This window comes from Epinephelus lanceolatus, chromosome 4 (genome assembly GCF_041903045.1).
Source record: "Epinephelus lanceolatus isolate andai-2023 chromosome 4, ASM4190304v1, whole genome shotgun sequence".
Lineage (NCBI taxonomy): Eukaryota > Metazoa > Chordata > Actinopteri > Perciformes > Serranidae > Epinephelus > Epinephelus lanceolatus.
In genome coordinates, this window is record NC_135737.1 from 21,981,342 (window position 1) to 22,003,310 (window position 21,969).

The 21,969-nt window shown below is 41.1% G+C and overlaps 3 protein-coding genes across 5 annotated transcripts in view; 2 read left to right on the plus strand and 1 right to left on the minus strand.

Annotated features, from left to right (window-relative positions):
* The window catches only part of LOC117259187 (roundabout homolog 2), a 74,916-nt gene extending 71,860 nt beyond the window's left edge, over positions 1 to 3,056 (plus strand). For 2 of the 3 annotated variants that reach the window (XM_078167026.1, XM_078167025.1), the window contains exons 24-26: positions 1,105 to 1,284; positions 1,589 to 1,710; positions 2,427 to 3,056. In XM_078167026.1, the coding sequence (XP_078023152.1) occupies positions 1,105 to 1,284; positions 1,589 to 1,710; positions 2,427 to 2,438 (314 nt within the window). In that variant the 3' untranslated portion in view covers positions 2,439 to 3,056. The remainder of the gene's footprint in view (positions 1 to 1,104; positions 1,285 to 1,588; positions 1,711 to 2,426) is intronic. The other variant, XM_078167027.1, reaches the window with a different exon arrangement.
* Positions 3,057 to 12,970: 9,914 nt separating this feature from the next.
* On the plus strand, positions 12,971 to 15,044 carry lim2.3 (lens intrinsic membrane protein 2.3). The gene is made up of 5 exons (XM_033630900.2): positions 12,971 to 13,106; positions 13,742 to 13,935; positions 14,380 to 14,529; positions 14,622 to 14,756; positions 14,853 to 15,044. The coding sequence occupies exons 2-5, from the start codon at positions 13,761 to 13,763 to the stop codon at positions 14,912 to 14,914; spliced, it is 522 nt and encodes a 173-aa protein (XP_033486791.2). The 5' UTR covers positions 12,971 to 13,106; positions 13,742 to 13,760; the 3' UTR covers positions 14,915 to 15,044.
* A 1,071-nt stretch (positions 15,045 to 16,115) lies between these two features.
* On the minus strand, positions 16,116 to 21,751 carry hspa8b (heat shock protein family A (Hsp70) member 8b). The gene is made up of 9 exons (XM_033631306.2): positions 21,577 to 21,751; positions 19,151 to 19,360; positions 18,856 to 19,061; positions 18,393 to 18,545; positions 17,626 to 18,181; positions 17,317 to 17,519; positions 17,033 to 17,231; positions 16,706 to 16,938; positions 16,116 to 16,620 (listed from the first exon to the last, which is right to left on the minus strand). The coding sequence occupies exons 2-9, from the start codon at positions 19,353 to 19,355 to the stop codon at positions 16,435 to 16,437; spliced, it is 1,941 nt and encodes a 646-aa protein (XP_033487197.1). The 5' UTR covers positions 19,356 to 19,360; positions 21,577 to 21,751; the 3' UTR covers positions 16,116 to 16,434.
* Positions 21,752 to 21,969: the final 218 nt, after the last annotated feature.

Genomic DNA, 21,969 nt, shown 5'->3' on the forward strand with positions numbered 1-21,969 from the left:
TGTCATTGATAAAACCCTGTTTATCTCTGCTCACTACATAATATCTCCAACGGTAAATGCAATTACTTTCTAGCAAATTTATTTTATGGCAATCACCCTGAAGTCCGTACCTCTTTTGGCTGTCACTCATTCTGTTGTGTGTTCCAGAGCCCACACATCCATACTATTTAATATGAAAAAGATGTAGTGCTGTCTCAATACATAGTATGTTAAATGCAGTATGCCAAAAATACCAGGATTTTCTATACTTTGCAGTGTAGAATCCAGCATGCCTCTCTGGCTAATTGGACCTGAAATCCTCTGTGCAGCAGAAGATACCTCACATTAACTAAGCTGCAAACAGATGACAGTTTGAGAGCTAGTTGACAGCTGTCAGAAGCCGCAACGACGACTGACAGCGCATTCAACTGACTGATGACCAGAGGAATAGTAATAATAGGAATATTAATTCTTTAAGTAAGCAAAAAAAATGACAGTAGTTACCAACAACAAAAGGACATAACTATGAAAGTAACAACAGAGAAATGCATTTGTACATTGCAAAGTAACAACAGCAGAGTTCTCTGGGTATCACTTAGCCAATCGTTAATTTATTGCACGAGCTGCATCTATGCTTCTATGTCTTGTATCAGCTTGCCTCCTGTCGCTGCCTCTTGGTGAGTTTGTTACTGTAAATGAGAATTGGTTTTCAATTGACGCATCTAGTTAAATTAAGGTAAAACAAAAATAAATGAAATACTTTTGGCACATAACCCCCAGTAAAATGTCCAGTTGTCATTTTCAATCTGCGTCTTTTGTACGTAATAAACAGATATAGTTCAGAATGTTATTTAGAGCTTGAGAGATTCTTGAAGTTGGTTTTGTTACTTTTGGACAGCACCAGGCTAGCTGTTTCTCCCTGTTTCCAGGCCTTATGTCAAGCTAAGATAATCAACTGCTGGCTGTAACGTCATATTTAACGCAGAGACATAAAGGTGGTATCAATGTTCTCATCTAACCCTTGGCACGAAAGCAAATAAATGTATTTCTAAAAAGTTGAACTGTTCCTTTAAAGCATCATGTCTGTCTGTAGTTTATTAATCAGCACTGATCAATCATATGCAGAACTTCCCCCTCCACCAGCCCCTCCTCCTGCAGATGACTCCCTGCAGCTCTTGGCTGACGTTTTGAGCCGCAGCCGAACAGATGCTGAAAGAAAAGAGGGGAGCGACTCGCCCACTCTTCAGAGGAGGGGAGAACATTTCTCACCCCAGAGGAAAGGAACTACAAAGTGGTTATCACAGGGTAAGTGCAATATGTGATACTCACCTCTGTCACGTCATTTTCTATCTGTCAGCAACAAATGATAAAAGAACAATTTCTGTACCAACAGCCATCTTGCTTCAACAGCTGGAAGCCACATAGATTTGTATTAATATCATTTAGATCCTTCATACAAATCCCTTTGAGCTTAGAAATACCCAACTGGCACCAGTGTATGCACACTTACCCAGAGCTCTGCTTTTAATAGCAGAGTCTGTGCCATCACTTAGGGTTTAACCTATATAAATACAGCTGTAACTTGGAGTGATTTGTTTGTCATCCACAGATGAGAATGTAATCCCATATGGGCAGTCCAGCTTCCTGCCCCAGGTCCAGATGTCAGGCTATGGGTCCCTGGGTGGAGGAGTCCTTTCAAGACCCTCCACTGCTGGGCGGAGGAGAGATGAGGTATGTCTAGACTTGCTGCACAAACTGCTAAACAGACACTGCAGTCTGCATGCTGTGGGTCACAGTCAGTTCAACAGTAAACTGAGGGCTTGTCAGATTCCTTGAGACAGTGAGTTGTAGAAGTTTCCCGTGGGTGTTGGGCAAGGGCCGAAAGAAGTTCTCTAACATAATGACTCGAAAAACTCTCCAACAATCTACTGATACAAAATGGGGATCTGCAATATCATTTGGAGTGCTGTTAAAAACTCCCCACATGTTTCCTTGCATGTACATATGAATGAAGCTCCTTTCCCACTGCACAAAAAAAACACTAACATCTGGCTTTTGTATTTTAAGTCAAACGCTTCATTAACTTACTTTTCCACCTCAGCCAAAAACTTTTTTCGTGATATTTTGCCTTTTTGTATTTTCAGCAGTTTTATTTTGAACATTTACATCGAAACTTATGATTATTTGTATTTCAATGAATGAAATGTCCCTCTTACTCACAATTTAAGAACAAAAAATCAGATTAAGGGACTCTTAATCAAAAGTGTTTGATCATGTTATGTGTTTATGAATTTATAGAAATGAAACAGAAAAAAAACCTCTTAAATATGACATTCAGTATCTACCATGTTGTTCAGTAACCTCCATGTGTCTGGTAACGTGTATTTAAATGTTACTCTCAGACTTCTGCACCGTCTCATTGCTCTCTGTGTTGTGTTTGTTTTCAGAACCTCATGTAGACAGACGCCGATTACATGACATGACCTCCTCCTTTTTCCTCCCTGATCTCCTGTCTTTGCAAACCATTAATCTGTTGCCATGGTATCATGAAAAAACTGAAGACTAAAGGGAAAGCATCAAGGTTTGCCATCTGCCTTTTCATTTTTGTTTTATCTTAATGATTTCATATTTATTTTTTTGTGATCTCCCTCACCTTTATCCCGTGTAAATAGACATCTTTGCAATTTTTTAAAGATGTGACCAGATGTAATACTAAAAATGGATCTTTAAAAAAAAACAAAACAGTATTTTTAGGCAATGGAAAGTTAACTATGACATTATTGTACAGCAGATAAATGAATGTATCTTCTGTTTACTCCTGACCATGAAACCATGATAATGTGTGAGTTTGACAAAAGACTGGAGAAGACATGAGGCAGAAAATGTGTTAATAAATCATCATGTGGGTGTGTGAGTGTGGGTGTGTGTGTCAGTGCATGTTGTAGTGTTTGTGTGTGTAATTGTTTTTATCTCTCATCTCTGTGTGACTGTGTACTGTGGTATCCCTGTAGATCACCAGTGTGTTAGCTCTGTCAAGATTTTTAAACTGACCAATAAAACATTTATTACAAAAAAAAGCGTGTGTGTGTTACTGTTACTGAATATCAGGGAAGGACTGCAGAAGCATTCAAGCCATGCTAGGGGCATGGCTGTAGGCTGTCCTGCACTCGTTGGTCCAGCACTTTGGTCAGACTGAAATATCCTAAACACTATAAAGAAGAAATTTGGTAGAGACACTAGGTTGCCCTGAGACGATGGGCCACTTGTTACAGACATGCAGAAGGTCCCACCACCTCTCTTTCATTGGAGCAGGGCACACAGATTTTACAATTTTTTAGCCACTTTCTGTTGTTTTGCATCATTTTGTAGTTGCCTTCCATCTTTTATTTGTCTCTTTGTGGTTTTTTTTCATCTTTGTGGTCATTTTGTGTCCCTTTTCAGCTATTTTGCATCTGTTTGTGGTCATTTTGTGTCTCTGTGGTCATTTTGCATCTTCAAGTTATCATTTTGAGTGTGTTTGTTGTTGTTTTCTAACTGTTGATGGTCATTTTTTTGTCTCTCTGTAGTCATTTTGTGTCCCTCCTCAGCTATTTTGAATCTCTATGTGGTCATTTTGTGTCTCTTTGTGGTCATTTGTGTCCCTCCAGCTATTTTGTGTCCCTCCAGCTATTTTGTGTCATTTATTTGTCTCTTTGTGGTCATTTTGTGTCCCTCCAGCTATTTTGCATCATTTTTTTGTCTCTGTGGTCATTTTGTGTCCCTCGTCAGCTATTTTGTGTCATTTATTTGTCTTTCTGTGGTCATTTGGTGTTCCTCCAGCTATTTTGCGTCATTTATTTGTCTCTTTGTGGTCATTTTGAATCTGTTTGTGGTCATTTTGTGTCCCTTTTCAGCTGTTTTGCATCCCTTTGTGGTCTCTTTGGTTCATGTTTATTTGAGTAAAATTTTGTTGCTAAGAGCCAGGAGTGCCTGTGCCCGTTGGACCCATTCAGCACTTCATCCATGGCCTTGAACTGTTGAAACTTTGGTGACTTTCTGACTTCATCTTGTGCCTTCATCAGGTCAAAAACATAATTGCCCAATTGCTTTATGAGCCCTGTACATGCGCACAATTTAATAATTTAGGCTCCCTAATTAATAATTTGTGTGCACAAATTAAGTGCTGTCGATTTAATGTCACATTATATATTTTGCTCCCTCCCATCTTATAGAATAAGCTGCGGCTTATTAAAGAAGAGGATGAAGACATTTATAAAGTGCTCCAGAACCCAGAGGGTGATTTTTTTATGAAGTTGGTGCAGTTTCATCAAATTTTTTACAACAAAATGGGCTGTCAACCTGTAAAATATGTTAAAGGGATATCAAAGATAAACACATTGACATTAAACACACACTTATCTCAGTCCAAGATCAAAATTAAAACTGTGTGAGGGGCATACAAACGACATGACTATCATGAAAGTGATCGGTTATGCTAAATGGAGGGCGCAAATTGTAATTATGTGTTGATTGATGATCATATTATTATAGACAAGCAAAGCAGTTTTAGTTGTATAGCAAATTTTCACGTTAGCATGACTCTTGGTGCTGCTGACATGTAGAGTAGTTAATAGAAATAACGTTTGTACTGGAAAATACTGACACATACTTTAATTTGGCCTGTAATAACTTCAGTACAAACCTTTTGAGCAAAGTGAACAAAAGATCCATCTCTATGACATGAAATGCGATGTGTGTGTGTGTGTGTGTGTGGGTGTGGATGGGTGTGTGTGTGTGTGTGTGTGCTGGGTAATTCAGATGATTTACAGGAGTATGAAGTGAAAGAGAGGAAAAAACAGACGACTGAGCTCAAATTTTTCCATCAGAGCCAAATGTCTCTGAGGAGTTTGTTATCTCGCGTTCCCAGAAAAATGGCCCTTCTGATACCAGATACTGTGGATGATTTGATGCCTTCTTGAGATTGTGGTATTGTGAGAAAGCATGTTTGTGAATTGTGGCTTAATGAAAGGAGGTAACCTTCATCCCTATGTGCTGCTCCTGAGATGCGACAGCGATGGGATATAAAAAGGCTTTCTTCATGTCTGCACCTTCATCTGCTGCATGTGCCTCTTGTGCGCAGATCTCACTGGTGTAAGTATGACAGTATTTTGGCAGGGAGGCAGTCGGATGGTGCGGAAAGTGAGTTGGAAACCACTGCCTCTGGCAAATACCCACTGGGTCCCACCAGGCTAGGAGGATAATGGTAATCCGATGCAATTTAGAAGGGTTCTACAATTTTATGCTTTTAGGCCTGTAGCAAGGATTAGGGTCTCTGCGGTTTACACCCACCGCACACACAGACACACACACACACACAGACAGCCACAGTGTGTTACTGAGGCCACTTCACATGGATTCACAAATCAACTGGAACAACAGGAAGATTTTTTTCCTCATAGAATCTTATTTTCTTTAATACATGTCATTTATTTCACTTCATAGATCCCACCCACACACGTTTTAAAGACATAGAAATACCTGCTTCGAATAATAAAATTTCAATTTACCACATCAGACTGTAAGTTGCGTAGAGACCACAGCTGGCCTCCAAACAGGATGTGAAATACAAGGAAAATCAGGCCACATGTAGCCTATATGTTTTTAACTAAGATTTTTGGCAGCTGAATGTAAAGACTTCATTCGCCTTCGAGTGTCAAACTCCATACAACTATTCTGCACAGTGACGACCAAACATCCAACAAAGTAACAATTAATAAAACACATTTTTGAGTGGAGGGGGACCTAAAATCCACATTAAATTATGGTCAACATGGCAGAAAGTTCAGTACATATACCCAAGAGCAGTGGTTTCCAACTGGTGGATCGCGGCCCAGCAGTGGGCTGTAGGTCCATCCTGAATGGACCGCAAGTGACTCAGAAACACAACAAGTTTATAAATAACACTTCATTTTGAAGTGCAGTGAATTTCGGCACAGAGCTTTTATTTCACAGTGCTGTTTCCCTGCTGTAGAGTGAGTGACAGACCCTCACAACAGACAGCCACTTGACAGAGACAGCAAACTAACTCGATGACATGGCCAAATGCAAGCATGACACTGAATATATTAAACTGTGTGGACCTTGAACTAATGATTAAGAAGAAATCTGGGCCCCATGGCTGGATCAGTTGGGAACCACTGCACTAGGGGGCACCTTTACAGTTACAGGGGGGCACTTGGAAAAGTAATAAGTAACTCAACTAATTTTAAAAAAAGTTGTAATTGTCAGAATCAAGTGTATTGCTATGTAGGTGTTTACATACAATAAATTTGCTTTGGTGTATTGGAGCACAACACAGTGACAGTAAATTCAAAAAAGCTTTGCAAAAAATCAAAGAGCATAACTCCCCTTACTTTGTGCAACACAGTATATTTACACTGTGAATTCTGTGTAACATTTACTCAATATTTATTTATTATGGTATCTGCCTTTGCAAGGCAACACTGTTTAAATTGTCCTTACATTGTTTTTAATTGTTTAATTCTTAATCTTATCTCATCTCATCTTATCTTATCAGAGCTGGTAGTTTGTGCATAAAAGTGCAAAACTGTCAAAAGAATGCTCAGATGTTCATGGTAGGACGTATAAAAAAAGCTATATGCAGAGTGGTCCTGAAGATGTGCGTCATGCAATGCATAAAGATGGATGTGAAGACATTGGTGTCCATGGTGGGGGACAGATGTTAGTTTCAGTGGGGGTCCAGGGCCTTATTGATGAGGCCAGCAACAGTCAGGGAGAAACTGTTCTTATGGCGTGAGGCTTTGGTCCTGATGGATCCCAGCCTCCTGCCAGTGGGGAGTATTACGAAGAGTTTGTGTTCATGGTGAGAGGGGTCGGCCACAATCTCTCTTGCCTCAGGGTCCTGGGTGAGTGCAGGTCTTAGAGGAACAGAAGACTGCAGCTAATAACCTTCTCAGTGGAGCGAATGATATGCTGCAGTGTTTAGGAGGAACATAAACAATACAATACATCATTCAGTATGAGTTCTAACACCTAATCAAAATGTGCTGCGATAAGATCATAAAACCTAGTGAGAAAATAAGCAAAGGCATCTAAATAAAAAAGTAAAACTACTGGACAAAACAGTAGTAGTATTAATACAAATCTTTCCAACATTGAGTTAAAGAAACCGAGCCTAAACAGCCACAATTCCAGGATTACAAGAAATTATTAGCTGAAGCCCCTGTGCCAGCGGAGGATTATCCTGCTAAAGTGTCCCTAAACAAGATGTCGTATCCCTACAGGCTCTACAGGTGTTCATCTGTCTCTGACCCTGCGTGTGGGTCCAGTAAACTCATCAGGAGCTGCCGGTGTCACTGTCATTGTGGAGAGGGAAATTATTTGTAAATCCCCTTTGACACCAACACAAAGTGCTTTACATAAGACATAGAAATGCATCCAACATACAAGGCTGAAAGTAAGTAAGTAAGTAATAAGCTGAAAGTTGTCCCAAATATAACTTAATAAAATGCAGTGACAAATAGAAATGTTTTAAGCCTCAATTTAAAGGACAGATAATTAAGTAAAGCATTCTGCATCAGGGATGACTGATAGCAGAAAATGGGTTTGGGGTGAGATAAAAAGATTTTCTGGCTCAGCAGGTGAAAAAAAAAAAAAAAGTAATCATCATTCAGGTGAAAATCTCACAGTGAATTAAGATAGTAATTTTTCTATCCCATCGTGGCATAGTGGCAACAAACCTATTCGTATGAGAGAGAATCCAACTAATGACTCAGTCTTTGGTGCAGGACTAAATAAAAGGCCCCATCTAGTGGTCATTACTGAGACTTGCAGGGTGACTGTGGTGCCCATGTGCTGTATGTTGATGGTCATCAGTGAATGCTATAGATAGAAAGGAACTGTGTGTGGAATTTAATGTAACTGCCCGGGACATCTACTGATATTCAATATGTCAAACTTTTAGTTTTACTCTAAAACTAACAGAGCTTTTGCCTGTGATTGAACTTTCTTTTTGCCACCATAAGCTGTCTCCAATGTCATCTCCGAAAATTTGGCAGTACATCCAACCAGTCTGGTGAGCCATCCAAGGACTGTTGAAACCGGCTTCTTCATCTGCAAGATCGTCTGAAACCAGCCACTGAGAATGAACTTCCCTGAGATGGTTTCTGACATAAATTCTACAGTTGTGCAAACATGTGGTTACATGTGGTGGTCTGCGGTTGTTTGCTGGCTGGATGTACTGCCAAATTCTCCGAAATAAGACTGGAGACAGCTAATGGTAGTGAAATGAACATTCAGTGCACAGGCAACAGCTCTGGTCAGCATGTTGATGGTATGCTCCCTCAAACTTGCAGCATCTGTGGCATGTGTTGTGTGATAAAACTGCACGTTTCAGAGTGTTCTTTTATGACCAGCCCAGCACACTCCTAGTTATAATCATGTTGTTTAATCAGCCATACACTATGACCGTCAGGTGGATGGATTATGCATTATGTTAGTGCTCACGGACACAGATTTAAACGAATTTGTAAGAGAACTGAGCCTTTTTGTGTGCAGAGACAAAAATATTAGATCTTTGATTTCAACATATTAACACGTGAGCAAAAAAAGTGTTGCTTTTATGTTTTTGTCGAGTGTATTTACACCTTTTCTTCATGTCAAAACATCCTTCGTGAAAAGGCTCATTAAACATGGAAACATTTTAAAGGTAGGGTCTGGAGGATTTTCCAGTTGCTGTTTGTAAACACACATTCAAATTCGGCCCCTCCTATCAGGCTCAACTCTCCCGGGTGTACGGAGCCCGGAGGTACGGAAGAAGGCTTCACAGAAGAGGTTCAGGCAAGGCTTGCGCTGGTGCACGCTCGGACACGCTCGGGCACGGCACCTGCGCTCTCTCATTGGCTGGGGGAATCTCAGCCCAGAAGCGGTCTGAGCTCACAAAAACATCAAAATACAGTTAAAGGGTAGGAGCTCTGCAAACAGAGTCACCACCACACATGAGTAGAAGCCCATAGGTGATGATTAAGCAGGATTTCATTTGTATATGTCTATATTTTGTTTTGTTTGAAAATCCTCCATATCCTATCTTTAACACCCAGTGTTCTCAATTAAAACAACAAATAATCTCCCGCAATTAAAGTAAATATCCTGCTAAATTTTCCATCAGCAGATATAAACATTTTTTAAACAGTGAACTAAAGCTGAACTGAAGTTGTTTACGTGATGTTGTGAGCATTATGATGAAGGTCTAGCTTACTGTTTAGCCCTGTGACATGTGCATAATACCCTTTAACCTTCTCCCTGTAAGTCGTAGCAGACTGTATTGTAGCAGAAAGGGGAAAAGGAAAGGAAAAGGGCAGAACGGCCCTTTAACACTGTGACAGGAAAGGAAGGTGGGGAGCAAGGTTTACTTCAGTTTGTGCACATCTTTGCTCTAAATCCATATGGGGAAAAAGTAGAGCCAAAAGTAAAGCAAGCAGCAGTTGAGACAAAGACCGGCTGACTTGTGTAGAGTTTTCTAGACACCAAGGCTATTGAAGGTGTGCTGATCCCTGGAGCAGGTGGGATGAAGGTTGTTCATCTCCTTCTTAAACCTGTTTGGATGCACCGGTGAACTTCCTCGCTGTGGCCATCAAGATAAGTCTCCTATTACTGCCCTCTCCAGGCTTCTCTCCGAAGTCATTTATATTATCCTTAACCCCTCAGTCACATTACCCCTTGACAGTCAAAATCCCCTCACACACACTGAACTGAACTGACCTGGACTGCAGCCATACACACTTCACTTGGAAACAAACTTACACTTCAGTATGGGCTATACAAACAGTACGCTGTGTACATACGGATAACAATCTGACTTGAATATACTGCAGACAGGTTGTCTTCCAGCCTGTAGGCTTATCTGTACATAACAGCTGTGGTTTATATTTGCCTCATATCTTTGCTTAGCTGTATGTCTGTATCTGCATTGTCCTGCATGTTTTAGGTATATTGAGTGTACTGAGTGAGAACTGGGGTCAAACGCTTCCAGCAAACACATTAGGGGTACTCTGTATTTATGTAAATGTAAATCAGGTTAAGTGCTTTTGCCTGATTTGTTCTAAACTCCTTGAAATGAGACTCTTTGGTGACTCTCACGCAGCTACCTGATTAAAAATCTCTCCACCACTCTCAGACCCTTACAAGAGCAACACTTCTTCAGACATGCAGTATGGTTAGAGGCCACGGGGCATCAGGGTCATCTGGGGCAAAGCACTACCTGTTGGTGGTTGAAAAAAAGAGTAGTTTTAAATCTACTGAGTAACTTAAATATTGACGTAGGCTTATTCTGGATAAATGCCTGCCATAAAAATCCTTAGCTGCATTATTCTACAATTTAAGATCAGTGTCTGGATATGACAGATTTCAAATGGTGTTTTCAATGTGCTTAGCTCCAAAGGCAGGCCCACACTTGCAATGTCAAGTGCCCTGAGTGTGAGGAAAACAGCAATGTTTCCAAAGCTTTCAGCGATGAAAGTGAGTATAAATTCAATGCTACCTATGGCTGATTACCTGTCCTTGCCTCACTGCATTCTGATGGGTATTCACCAAATAGTATTAACGTTGTGCTTGTAGTTGTCAGAAATTCTTTTAAAGAAGATAGTAACTGTGGTCTCCACGAAATGTGCAATGTGAAATGCCGTGCATTAGAAAGTCTGCCTTCCAAAAACTTGACATTAAACATCTCAGAGCCCACCAGCTGCATGGATCTTATGATAAACCAAACTCCTGGAAGAAACATGGAGTTGTTGTCTAGGTACAAATGGTGAACTGCTAGCTTTTCAGAGAAGACACTAATGTTTTGCTTCCCCTGTTAGAGGTGATGACACCCAGTCAAAAGCATCTCTCAGAGAGGATTGCCAAACATGGAAGCAGCAGGACAGTGGTAAAACTGGGCTTGCTAAGCTACCATAAAGCAAGTGGAGGGGAACAGTTACACGCCCAGTCACCTGTGTTGTGATATATATTTTTTCTCATACTCAACCAAGGGTGTAGGTTTTGTTTCAATATTTGGGTGGGACATGTATAAAGCAGAGGTGTAGCGGTCCTCCTCCAAGAAATTCTGATTGTCTAACACTTCATTTCCTGCTCACTGGTGAAACTGTATGCATTCATTTGTGTCTCTTCTGCATCAGCTTATGGTGTAAATGTCATGTTACTTCCTGGTCCAATTTTGCATAGCTGCTTCTTCTTCTTTGTGTTTTATGGCAGATTGCAATCATTGCTTTTGGGGCTGTGCTTTACTGGACTCACTGGTGTGTCTGAGTTGCCATTGTAATGGGAAATTACTTTTCTGAATAAAGAATACTCAGATAACACTCAGAGTCAAATGTTGTCTTTCTGTAAAGTTTAATCCAGCAACAGTTGCAACCAGGTGAAAAAGTTCAGAGAGAGTGAGCCCAGAGCATCATATTTCAACAGCATGTTATGTAACTGGGGTGAGAAGTACAGGTCAAGTGTCTGTTTAGGATAACAATTAAAAACATACCATCCTAAGAGGCTCTCCCACCTTATCTCTATGTAAGCACTTAAATTATGTTTAGCAGATGACGCGAAGGGAGAGACGACTTCTTCCTAAAAGTCACGGCCTGTTCTGGTCGTAAGTCACGTCCTGTGATCTGACCTTGCACATGGCACCTTGTCTTTATGCTACGTGACTATACATGTAATCAGATAAAATTTCCATCACACCATCTAGTAGTGCGTCAAAATAAAAGCCCTCTGCTTTCATATTTTTATTGGCAGGGACAAATACATACTGAGGAGGATGAGCCCCCTGCAAGCCCAATATCTATGCCTATATACGCAACATATCTCTACAATGTGCAGAGATATGTTTTGTTTCCCGCTCCAGTATGGTATTTGGCATAACAAAAGAGATATGCAAACATTAAATATGGTGCAAATATTTAAGGAATTCAGGGGAATGGTGGAGGGTTCCTTGTTACTTCTATGATTCCTGCTTTTGCACCTGTGCGTAGTTGTTACACCGCCATTGTTTCCCCCTAAAACACCACTTAGTATGCTACACCAGCTACACCATCAAGAGAGTGACTGAAATACTAATTTCTCACTCATAACTCTCTTTTTAAACCCCAGCTCTTTCTACAGCACGCTGCTAACAAAGACAAATCACTTTTATTGCAGCTTCTTCACCCAGATTGTACAAACCCACAACTCTATTAGCCGCCCACTAACCAGCTCATCATACGCTGTTCTGCCAAGTTATCCATACACATCTTGGACTGTGACTTTATGCTGCTGGCTGTGTTCAAGTTCACTATTACATGTGTTTTTATTTAACAAATGTCTGAGCAGTTCTTCATGTGTAATTGAATAAATTCCCTTGTGCTCGCTGTGTGCCAACTAAGTGACAGGAGCATGAAAATATGAGACGTCAATGAATTAACCTGCAATTAGTCTTCCCACTGTTGTTATGAGGGATGCAAAGGCTTTAAAAGCACAGTGTAGTGAGTGCAGCTGCTGGAGTATCGTCATCATTTATACTGCACGCCTGAGAAGATGATTGATTTTATGTAAATGAGCACAGCACACAACTTGAATTGTAGTAATTTGTACACAAGTTGCTGCAGACAATTGTATTTAGAGGCAGAAATGACCAGATATTTACTGACAATAATGTTGCTTTCCCATCAGCGTAATAGGAAGAAGGATTTACCCAAAACGCATCAGCTGAGACTCAATTCAAAATGACGTTTCTACCACTTAAAATAATCTCTGTCAAATGAACCTTTCCAGCAACGGCAGCGGGTAAGCCCGTTGCAGGCCGTGAGTTTACTGTGTGGGGTTGTGCAGCATTTTGAATTAAAAGCCCTGTGTCATCAGTATTACTGCACAGCGCTTTAACAGTTTTGTATTTTCAGCAGATTCCCTAAAACACAAAACTCATCCTCTGTGATTGGTCGTGGCTCAGCATGCTCCATTGTTCCCTCAGCCCGTTTGTTCGCTTGGTTTCCTATGCACAAACAAAACTTTCCTGCCTGCCCCGCACAATATTGGGCTCCTCTGTGCTTTGACAACCCGAAATATTGGAATCTCTGACTTTTTCTGAGGGAAAAAAAATAAAGGTAGGTCGTTAATATTAAAACATCATGTGTGAGACTGTAATTTAGTATAATTGAAAGAAATTTTAAAAAGTGATATTTGATCTTGGTAGTTAATCTCTGCATAAATTTCCCTTTAAATAGCTTTAAAATTTGTGGAAAAAACTAACTTTATGAACTACGGAAACCAAGAAGCCTTTGATCATGGATGCAGAATTGAATCAAATCTTTAAAACTAAATTTCTTTTGCACAGTTGTCTACCCATACTTAAGCATGACATGCATTGTATCTTTGGAAATGTGGTGTTCTTAATCAAAATTTAAAATACATTTCTGTGGGTTTGAGAAAGCTTTGTAAAGATGGACCCACCTCTCACTCTGCCATTGTTAGAGCTTGATGACTTGTCAGCTTGAGCTGGCTGCTCATCCACCATGTAAATTTCCTCTCAGTGTCATTGCCTAATGAGTACTGTTTCTATAGTCAGATGTGTCAAGCTCCAGCGCAGCATTTGTGGCATCCTGCTGAATGTTTTTAGATATTGTTTTATTCATATTGAGTGGAGCCCCGCGCTCTGCAACAGGAAGCGCCTACTTTAATTGGTAGAGTGGGGGCCCAGATGTTTGCGAGGCTCTGACCTGCTCTGTTTTCTGTATGTCAGTCAGTGTTTTTTTAGCAGGATGTACAGCTTCATGGGAGGTGGGTTGTTCTGCGCCGGAGTCGGGAACATACTCCTCATTGTCTCCACGGCAACTGACTACTGGATGCAGTACCGTCACTCCAGCAATTACATGCACCAGGGCCTGTGGCGGTACTGTGTGCCCGGGAAATGCATGACACACACAGACAGCATCGGTAAGACTCTCTGGGTGTCTTCCACTGCGTGTGCACAGGCACATCCTCATTTATATTTATTAGTTTGCTGACAGTCAGTCTGTGAACTCCACACTAACCCTGCTCAACACCAGGGTTACTTCCCTTTGGGGCTTTGTTGGGATGTGAATGTTATCAAGAAATCTTTTTTGTAAAAACCCACTGGTTTCATTTTGTAAAGGCGCTGTATTAATTGATTGCTACATGAAGTTTTCAGGTTATTTTCAGTCATCTGTCAAAAGTTAATTCATCAAATCAGGTGCAAGTCCATTCCCAAACACTAGAAGGCAAGCTAGAGCTGAAGAAAATCATGAATAACTGTGAAAATGAAATATATCAACACAATGAAAAAGACTTAAAAGATTCTTAATTCCACATTTGAATCTGATCTCTCAAGTCTCAGACCTCATGTCCTTTTACCCACAGCGTACTGGGATGCCACCAGAGCCTTCATGATTCTCTCCCTGCTGGCTTGTTTCATCGGCATTGTGATCGGCGTCATGGCCTTCATCCACTACTCTTCCTTTGACGGGTTTGACAAGACATTTGCAGCCGGCATTCTCTTCTTCATCTCCTGTGAGCTCCTCCGCCATAGCTACATTGCAAGCCTCTCCACTGTAGTGAACACCTTTTACCAGCTAAACCTCATGATTGTATCTCCTCTGTAGCCTTCTTTGTGTTGCTGGCCATGGCTGTCTACACAGGAGTGACAGTGAACTACTACGGTAAACGCTATGGCAGCTGGCGATTCTCCTGGTCCTATATAATGGGCTGGGTGGCAGTGGTGCTCACATTCTTCTCAGGTGTGCATCCTAACACACAAACTAATGCAAACACACAGGTGTGCCTCGTTCTCGTGTTTATATTCTCTTCTTAATGATCTGATTCTTCTCTTCCAGGTATCTTCTACATGTGTGCCTACCGGATGCACGAATGCCCAAGAAACTCTAACTCACGCTGACCTGCCAAAGACAACACATACATCAGTACTGGTCCATCATATACGGCCAAGAGGAACCAATACCCTGTCAACTTTCCAACTACTTCCTGAATATTCATGAATAAGCAAAATAAATGAGAAAAAAAGAACACATTTGTTGTTTGTCATTAATTGGAGTAAATGAAATACAGTACAGTAGAGCTGCACACTTATGCATGAGAGCAGAAATGGTGCTTGATGTTCTAGGGATAAGCAAATGAAATGGTATGGCATGATTACAATGCTATAAATCAACATATCTGAGGCACAGATTAATAAAAAAAGTGTTGGTGTACTGTACAACTACTGATAACAGCACAAATGACCACTTTAAAAACTACTAGACTCAACATCATACAGTAAAGTACTGTAAGGTAAAAAATCTGTTACTGTTGGTAAAGAGTATCACCTGTGAAAGTGAAAGTCAACCCCAGTGTGGCTGCACTTGGTGTTCTGCCTCACTATATTTGCATTTTTTGTTTATTTTTCCAGTACTGTCTGTTTCCTCTTGGATGTGTGCTGCCCCACCCAGGAATGTCCCTAAAACAGCAAAAGAAAAAGAAAAAATGCAGATAAATGCAACATCACACACCAGAGTCCTGCATCAGGTTGGGTACCTGCGAATACCCGGCAGCTGACACGCAAAAAGTTGATTTTCAAGTGGCATTTTGTCTTTATTATTATTTTTTAATTTTTCGGGTTCAGTTTTAGGTGAAAAAAAGAGCATACAGGTTGGATCCTGAGTGTTTTATGATAAATATATTGAAATAAAATTAAAACAATATTAATAATTTAATGTTTTTAATCCTGTGACTGCTGACTTTGAGTTACCAAGTTACCAACAGGCACAGTAACTGTGGAGATGTGCTGCTCAACTTAATAAGAATAAGCGAAATGTATTTTAATCGGATTTCCTGAGATATCTTCTTTTAAAATATATCTTAATTTCATGTCTGAAATGATGAAAAAGTGATGATTGAGAGGGATTACTTGTGTCTATACATGTTTTTTTTTTTGGGAAAATCCTGCAAAATATACCATAAATATTTGGATAATTTCTTAACAGATCATGTGTGTAGTGGAGCAGATGTTGCATGTAATATATGTAACACTTAAAATTAACATTAGAATAAGCTGTCATGGTGACTGTAAAGTGATGAAAATTATGAGTGATGAGTCAAAGTCCAAAAAAGTTTTTTATTTAGTCTCATTTTGCAAAGTACACATAACTAAGTGAGAAAGAAATAGAAATGTGATAATACAAACATTAACTGTTTTAACTGGACGCAACACAGCCACTTGAAAAGACCGCCTACCAGAAAAGCCACAGAGGAAGTGTTGCTGAAGGCTGGCGTACAAAAATTATCAAAACAATCCCAAAAGAGGCGTGGTTAATGGTTCTTAACAGTGTAGATAACTCGGCAATATAATGTGATCACCCTTCACACCAACCTCAAAGCAGGAAAGAGAACAAGCTCATGCAAGTTTGATAAACAACTCCTTTAGTCGACTTCCTCGATGGTGGGGCCGGAGGACGCTCCTCCGCCTGATGGATCGGCACCTCCGGTGAAGCCGCCTGGCATTCCCCCCGGCATCCCCCCTGCACTCTGGTACAGCTTGGTCATGATGGGGTTACACAGCTTCTCCAGCTCCTTCTGCTGATGCTCAAACTCATCTTTCTCTGCAGACTGAGGAGGGGGATTTAAGTATCAATCTAATGCCAGCTGGTAACTATTTTAAATTTACAAACATATAACGTATTCTTAATCATACCTGGTTTCTGTCCAGCCAGCTGATGACCTCGTTGCACTTGTCCACAATCTTCTTCTTGTCCTCCTCGCTGATCTTGTCCTTCAGCTTCTCATCCTCCACGGTGGACTTCATATTGAAGGCGTAAGACTCCAGGCCGTTCTTGGCAGTCACCTTCTCTCTCTGCACATCATCCTCAGCCTTGTATTTCTCTGCTTCCTGGACCATACGCTCGATGTCCTCCTTACTCAAGCGACCTGATGGATTTTTATTTCAAATAAACATAAGGTTGAATACTGTGTGTCTAATTTCACGATCAAGATATGACGGTAAAGTTCTTCTTCTGATTACCTTTGTCATTGGTGATTGTGATCTTGTTCTCCTTCCCGGTGCTCTTGTCGACAGCAGACACATTCATGATGCCGTTGGCGTCGATGTCAAAGGTCACCTCAATCTGAGGAACTCCTCGGGGCGCAGGGGGGATTCCTGTCAGCTCAAATTTCCCCAGAAGGTTGTTGTCTTTGGTCATGGCCCTTTCACCCTCAAACACCTGCGGATTTAACGCCAGTTCAACTCATCAAGAAAGATTTTACTGAAATGTAATCGTTCTTTTACGCTAAATATGGCGGTCATACCTGAATGAGCACACCAGGCTGGTTGTCTGAGTAGGTGGTGAATGTCTGGGTCTGCTTCGTGGGGATAGTTGTGTTCCTCTTGATGAGAACAGTCATGACTCCTCCAGCAGTCTCGATGCCCAGAGACAAGGGGGTCACATCCAGCAGCAGCAGGTCCTGCACGTTCTCTGATTTGTCGCCTGACAGGATGGCTGCCTGCACGGCTGCAGAGCACGTGGGTGGATTTTGAGTTTTACATTTGCATCATATTTGTAAATCAAACTGTCAGGATGAGTTTGAGTTATATTTATAGACATAAAGGGGTTTTACCTGCACCATAGGCCACTGCTTCGTCTGGGTTAATGCTCTTGTTGAGGTCCTTCCCGTTGAAGAAGTCCTGCAGCAGCTTCTGGATCTTGGGAATGCGAGTGGAACCTCCCACCAAGACAATGTCGTGGATCTGAGCCTTGTCCATCTTAGCGTCACGGAGAGACTTCTCCACGGGCTCCAGGGTTCCTCGGAACAGGTCTGCGTTCAGCTCCTCAAACCGGGCTCTGGTGATGGAGGTGTAGAAGTCGATTCCCTCGTACAGAGAATCGATTTCGATGCTGGCCTGTGTGCTGGATGACAATGTGCGCTTGGCCCTCTCGCACGCCGTGCGCAGACGACGCACCGCCCTCTTGTTGTCACTGATGTCTTTCTTGTGCTTGCGCTTGAACTCGGAGATGAAGTGGTTGACCATGCGGTTATCAAAGTCTTCTCCGCCCAAGTGTGTGTCGCCTGCTGTGGACTTGACCTCAAAGATGCCGTCTTCAATGGTCAGGATGGAGACGTCAAATGTGCCACCGCCCAGGTCAAAGATGAGGACGTTTCTCTCGGCTCCAACCTGAAGTTTGAAATGAATTTACTGTGATTTGGGTATTGGATACAACCACTTTCAGCAAGCACTTTGGGCTTTTTTTCAAAACCTCACATTCAAAGTCGACTCTAAAGGCACACATAAAACTGTCAAAAACAAAAAACTTTAGACAGGACAGAGAGCAGTTTTAAGTGTTGTTATAAACTCACACAAAACTGTAGCCTAAAGATTGCTTTACCTTTTTGTCCAGGCCATAAGCAATAGCAGCAGCAGTAGGCTCGTTGATGATACGAAGGACATTAAGTCCAGAAATGGTCCCTGCATCTTTGGTGGCCTGGCGCTGCGAGTCATTGAAGTAGGCAGGCACAGTCACCACTGCATTTGTAACAGTCTGCAAGAAGAAATGTTACAGGAAACTGCTGTTAATGAGACATAATTGACATTCTCAACATCAAAAGTATTTTTTAATCAAAGCAGAGCCACCAGATCCTTAATTTTTTTTTAAATAATGTGACTTGTAAACAAGACAGAGATACTGCAGAGTTCAGTTTAAAATGTTTTGCAGGTGACATAGCAGCCAAAATACTGTAGTAGAAGATACAATTTGTGCATTTGTTTTGACTTCTCATCCAAATCTCCTCTCTAATTAACAAACAAAAAGCTTCTCAGATTAATGTTGTAAAAAGGGAACACAGGTGTACCTTTCCGAGGTATGCCTCTGCGATCTCCTTCATTTTAATCAGCACCATGGAAGAGATCTCCTCTGGGTAAAAGGTCTTGGTCTCCCCCTTGTACTCCACTTTTACTTTTGGGCGTGAGGAATCATTGATGACTGTAAATGGCCAGTGTTTCATGTCTGACTGGACAACGGCGTCATCAAACCGACGTCCAATGAGACGTTTGGCGTCTGAAGGGCAATTAAAAAAGAAATAAATGAGCAGAAACATCAAAATTAACTAGCTATACTTTTCCTTTTCTAGTAATGTCTTTTCATACCGAATACTGTGTTGTTGGGGTTCAGGGCCACCTGATTCTTGGCTGCATCTCCAATCAGCCTCTCGGTGTCAGTGAAAGCAACATAACTGGGTGTGGTCCTGTTTCCCTGGTCATTGGCAATGATCTCCACTTTGCCATGCTGGAACACTCCTACACAGGAGTAGGTAGTGCCCAGGTCAATGCCGACTGCTGGTCCCTTGGACATGGTTCCTGAGAACATGAATATGATCAGCTGTTAATCATATATTGGCACTACACTGAAAAGCTGGGTCTGTGACAGATGACTATCTGTGAGTGGCTACCGTGATGCACATTTGTAGTAGGGTGTAATGAGGCTATTATCAGAGTCTGAGCAGCTCAAACAGAAGTGAAGTGAAGGTCCACAGCACCTGTTTTTAAGCCTCCTACATTTGACAGCTTGGCAACGGCTGCCTTTATTATGGCAACTACAGATAACAAAGAGAGGAGGACCTTTTCTAAGACGCAGGTTTACTGTGGCCTGATAACCACACTGAACTGCCATTTCATTATGTTATCATAGAGCTGAAATGTTAATTGTTAGGTTGATCAACTGAAAATTATCACCCACTATTGTGATTATCATATCATTGTTTGTGTCATTTTTCAACATGAAAATGTCAAACTTTGTCTGATTTGAGCTTTTGCAGTATGTTCCGGCTGTACTTTGTCTTATATGATGGTAAACTAACTATCTTTGGGTTTGAGACAAAACAGTAAGTTTTACTATATAATATTCATATTAGATACTGTTTGAATTAAACTAGAGCTGGGTTTACTACTTAACTTGAGGGATAATTAGCTGAGTAAAACCATATCAAATCTGGAAAATGATCCAAAGTAAAAAAAAAAAAAGACTTGTTTCACTCAGCACCAAAGTTACAGGATGAGTCAGTGAGCTCTAAGTTCTTGGAACAGGCCCTATTTTTACTGTTGCTACAGCAGAAGCTCATCAATATACTGTAATGTTAGCCTAATGTTGAGCCACATGAGAGGTTGTTACATTCAAACATATGCAGTACTTATCATACTGGGGGTGGGGGTGGTCTCCTCTGGTGCAGCATACTACAGGGCCATTGCAGGAGAGTGTATGTGAAGGGGTAAGAAATGCAATGCATTGTCGTATGATCGCTTAGTCAATCAGAAAATTAATCTGCATCTATTTTCGTAAGCAATTAGATGCTTCAATCACTCGTCAACAAAACGATACACAGCTTTTGGCTTCCAGCTTCTTACTGTTTGGATTCCTTGCTTTTCCACGTCTTATCTGTTTTATTATTTAGTTATTACCCTGTGTTATTGTTGGGTATTTTATTTTTGTGTTATTTTAGCTGTGATTTTATTTGTCTCATTGCAGCCCTGAAATGTTTCGATACTGGTTCAACCACGTAAAAGCACTTTGTAACTTCCTCTTCTTCCTAAAACAACAATTAAAGAACAAACCACAACATTTGAATGTATGAACTATGAGAAAACTGTTTTTAACAGGGAAAAAGTTAAAAATGGATGATGCTCATAGCTTCAAAATGTCTGTCAAATCAGGTATATGAGGACATTCACCTTGCTGTCAAATTGTCTGAGTAATTTTGCAAGACAGCCTTGTGTCTTTTGTGCAAAATTGAAATTGCATTTCTAATTTGCAGTGCAGAAACTACTTAGAAACATCCAAGTTCATGTTCTAGATATAGTGAATATAACTTAGTTCCTGTTGTTGCTACAGTATTATAGTTTCCCCCAGTAGTTTGAGGTTGTTTAAAAGTTTAATGGTTAAAAGATCCTTTGATTGTGGGGAAAGAGGAGTTATGAAACAAAGTCAGGCAGCCACAGAGCAGGGCTCAGAGGCAGGGTGAGGTGCAGAGCACTGTGCTGCATCATTATCTTGGCTATCAGCACCCACAGTACATGAGGGCGTGTCCCTTTCACATTTCATGAGGCTGGGAACTTTCTGGACTATTCCTTTGACTTCGTTATAACTTGCACACAATTGACAAGACGTTACATAACCGCCTCTGCAGATGACGCGCATGATTAATGCACTGTAGCAACTTTACAAAGGTTAGCAGCATTACTTCGTAACTTACCTGTCGTTAGCCACTTTGTGTAACTCATGTTTAATAGGTTTGCTTAATATAACTAATGACATAATAAAAAGTTAGCTTGAAGCATCAAGTCATGGGAGAAGTTGGTGCAAAGTGTAGCTGTGTTTGAGTTATAAAATGGACTCCAAACTGTTAGCTAACGGTTAGCTTAAATTCTGCTGCGTTATTAACGGACATGCACGAGCGCTGATGACGTACGTAACGTTACGGTAGTAACCGTTAATTACGTTTTAATTAAGTTAGCTAACATTACGCCTCTGACTTGTAAAAGTTAGTATGATATAAGTTATTCACCTAGCTAATACTCACCTCCGTTATGTTCAGGTATCTGTCGTGAGGCTTATGGTTAAGGTGATGGTTCAATACTGCAGGCTGGCTTCACCCTGAGTGGCTCTCAGTGTGGTGGGTCCCCTGATGATCCCCGCAGTCCGGCGGTGTGTGTGGGAGCGGCCGCGCCTTCTCCACCACATTCTGCCTCAGAACTCTCCAGAACACAGGAGGAGCGATGCTGACCAATCACCCTCCATCATGTCGCTTCCTCTATAAATGCTCCAATCAAAAATACGTCCTGCACATTTCCACAGCAGTTGCTATCAAGATTATTGTAATAAAATTCAAGTGACTTCTGGCAGCTGTCACACATTGGCTGTTTGCAGTGGTGGAGGAAGTCTGCAGATCATTAACTGCACTGCCAGTGCCCAG